The sequence below is a fragment of the Chelonia mydas genome, chromosome 13, assembly GCF_015237465.2.
Source record: "Chelonia mydas isolate rCheMyd1 chromosome 13, rCheMyd1.pri.v2, whole genome shotgun sequence".
Lineage (NCBI taxonomy): Eukaryota > Metazoa > Chordata > Testudines > Cheloniidae > Chelonia > Chelonia mydas.
Genome location: NC_051253.2, coordinates 38,351,942 through 38,355,252, shown reverse-complemented (window position 1 = coordinate 38,355,252; position 3,311 = coordinate 38,351,942). Strand labels below are relative to the sequence as shown.

General features: G+C 41.8%; 1 protein-coding gene across 1 annotated transcript; it reads left to right on the top strand.

Annotated features, from left to right (window-relative positions):
- The first annotated feature begins 916 nt into the window (after window positions 1-916).
- On the top strand, window positions 917-1,922 carry LOC102935864 (olfactory receptor 6C75). The gene has a single exon (XM_027833511.2). The coding sequence runs from the start codon at window positions 917-919 to the stop codon at window positions 1,856-1,858; it is 942 nt and encodes a 313-aa protein (XP_027689312.2). The 3' UTR covers window positions 1,859-1,922.
- Window positions 1,923-3,311: the final 1,389 nt, after the last annotated feature.

The window sequence follows — 3,311 nt, the reverse complement described above, 5'->3', positions numbered from 1 at the left end:
AAATTAGATTGATTTAGCATGATTTGTTCTTGAGAAATTTGTTAGCTATGATTGAACACCCTAATGACCTCTAGATGCTCACAACTTGATTATTGAATCATTTGTTGCAGTATCTTTCTAGGTATAGAAGGTAGGCTGACTGGTCTATAATTCCACAGCTCCTCTTTGTTTGCCCTTTTTAAAGAGAGGGACTATTTTTGATTTCATTTTTGACATTGTGATTAAGAAACTAGAATGATACACAATTACCATGGCACAGATTAAATGGACTAAAAGGTGGGTATTGAACAGTCTCAAACTGGAATTATATATGGACAATCATCACTGAACGTGGGTGTTTTTAGTGCGGTCCCACAGGGTTTGATTCTTGGTCCTGTACCTTTTAATATTTGTATCAATGACCTGGAAGAAATCAAACAAACAAAACTTTCACAGTGAGGGTATTTAATCATTGGAAGAACTTTCCCTGCCTTGTGGTGGATTTTCCAGCACTGGACATTTTAAAAGAACGCTTGGATTTTTTTCTTTAAAAAGCAACACTCTAGTTCTGACAGTAGCTAATTCAGGGAAGTTTCTCGCTCTCTTCTATACAGGAGGTCAGAACAGATGTTCACATTGGTTCCTTCTGGCCTTTTTCATGTATGAAAAATTGAGGTAAAACTTATGAATGTTTAGAAGAAGTAATTTTCATTCTCCCTTGCTCTCCAGCTCTCGCTCTCTCTCCAACTAGCAGTAATTGTTTTTAGTTATTCCATCAGGATTGTTTCATTGAGCCTGTGCCTGATAGGCACCCAATTCCCATTGACGAGATTAGTTCTATTTCTTTACAGAATTTTCCTCTCAGCATTCTGTCCCTCTTGTCCAATCGGCTCTGTTTTTGACATGTTTTTAATTTTTCTTTAAAGATGAACCAAGAATGAAGAACCAGACCACAGTGGTGGAATTCATCATCTTGGGACTGTCCAACAACCACCATGGAAACATCATCCTGTCTGTGGTTCTATTAGACGTCTTCCTGTTGACCGTAACGGGAAACCTCATTATTGTCACCCTCCACCTGGTGGACCATCGCCTCCAGACGCCCATGTATTTCTTCCTCAGGAACTTCGCTGTCTTAGAAATCTGCTTCACCTGTGTCATCACGCCCAGGTTCCTCTACAGCCTCCTGACAGAGAGAAAATCTATTTCCCTCCCTGGTTGTTTCCTTCAGTTGTTATTGGTCTTCTTCCTGGGTGCCTCTATGTTTTGCCATGGGGCTGTCATGTCCTTTGACCGCTACATGGCTATCTGCCATCCCTTGCGTTACGGCACCATCATGAATGGCAGGGTCTGCTTCCAGCTAGTGCTGAGCTGCTGGGTGATGAGTTTTCTTATAATGGTTCCCCCCACATTTATGGTTGTGCTGTTACCGTTCTGTGGCCCCAATGTCATAAACCACTTCTACTGTGACACAGCCGTGTTGCTTCAACTCTCCTGTGTGGACACCGGGCATCTTGAGGTCATGATATTTTTTTCAGCAACAGTTATCTTACTTGGTACTTTAACAGTCACTATAGTTTCCTACAGCTGTATCATCTCCACTATCATGCGCATCCCGTCCACCACAGGAAGGAAAAAGGCCTTTTCCACCTGCTCCGCTCACCTCCTGGTTGTTGTGATATTGTACAGTAGCTCCACCTTCAGGTACCTCCGACCAGGACAGCGGGGTGTGCAGGACTTTGACAAAGTTGTGTCCTTTCTGTACTGCGTGGTGGCCCCTCTCTTTAACCCTTACATCTACGCTCTCCGCAATGAACAAATGAAAGAGGCCCTGAAGGATGCCTGCGGCAGAGTTTCTAAGTGTCTGAGATTCTCATGAAAATGCCAAACCACAAAGGCACAGGATGGATGTGAACTTGGCTGGTCAATGACTTCATGCCAGGCATCCCACTGGTCTTGGTTGGTCAGGAGCAGTACAGAGACACGAGAGAGGTAAATTCATCCCTTTCTTCATAGATTGTAAGGCCAGACCTGTAAGGTCTGTAAGGTGAGTTCTGATCTCCTGGTAACACAGGCCTTAGTCTTCCACCCAGTTAGTTCTGCTTTAAACCTAGTAACACCTGTCTGTTGAAAGCATGTCTTCCAGAACAGCATCCAGTCTTGATTGGAAGACTTCAAGAGTTGGAGAATCCAACATTTCCTTGGTAGCTTTTTGTTCCCAAAATAGAAATTTTTGAGTCATTCTTGCTAAAATGAAAAAAAAAATACAAAATTCAGTTTGCTTGGATCTAAAGGATATATATTTAATATCTAGCTAAATTTTGAGATAAAATATCATTTAAAAATGAAAAAGGAAAATATTTCTTTTTAAAAATGTTGAAATAAAATGTTCTGAGTTTTGCACTTTGTTTTACACGCTCTATTTTCAGCCAAAGCTATTTTCTGAATTCACTCTAAATTCTTTTAGTTGTCCTGGAACTGCCTTTTTTTTACAGAATAAATAAATCTTTTCAAAAAATGTCTACCAGCTCTGTTTTTAATTTCAATTTGTCTGGCTTTAACGTCCTGCCAATCGTTCTTGTTCTGCCTTTCTCTGCGAAAGGCACTTCTTCTGTAAACGGGATACAGTAACACTGCTCTGCACCTCCCACAGGAGGGATGACTGACTCCTCAGAGTCTAATACAGGTACATAGTTGCTAAGACCTGTGCGTATCCTGTTTATATTATTTACCTCATCTCTCGTACCTGTCTTGTCTGTTTGTTTCTACCATTTACCTGCCATGCTTTGTCTTTATGTGTCGTTATTAGTAGCACTATTTTTCTTGAAACTCTTAGATACTTCAACTGAGATCATCACCCATTTCCACTGGGCATTAGATATTCCAAAAATAAGCAAGGAACCTTGCTGAACATAGAGTTTATCATCTAAAGAATAGAGATGTATATTCAAGAGAGATGTTTGGTTTCCTCTTTGACTTTGCAAAGGGATATATTCAAAGGCGCAAGTGGAGGGGAGTGGAAAATCTGGCTCCACTGTAGTTGTTCTGGCTTCAGTGGAGCCAGATTTTCCTAGCTTGTCATTTTGACAATCTCACCAGAGCCTTTATAAGCCTCCACTGAGTCATTGCGGGGGGAGGGACAGCTCAGTGGTTTGAGCATTGGCCTGCGAAACCCAGGGCTGTGAGTTAAATGCTTGAGAGGGCCATTTAGGGATCTGGGGCAAAAATTGGGGATCCGTCCTAGTTTGAGCAGGGGGTTGGACTAGATGACCTCCTGAGGTCCCTTCCAACCCTGATAGTCTATGATCCCCTTTTGCATCAAACATGAGCCA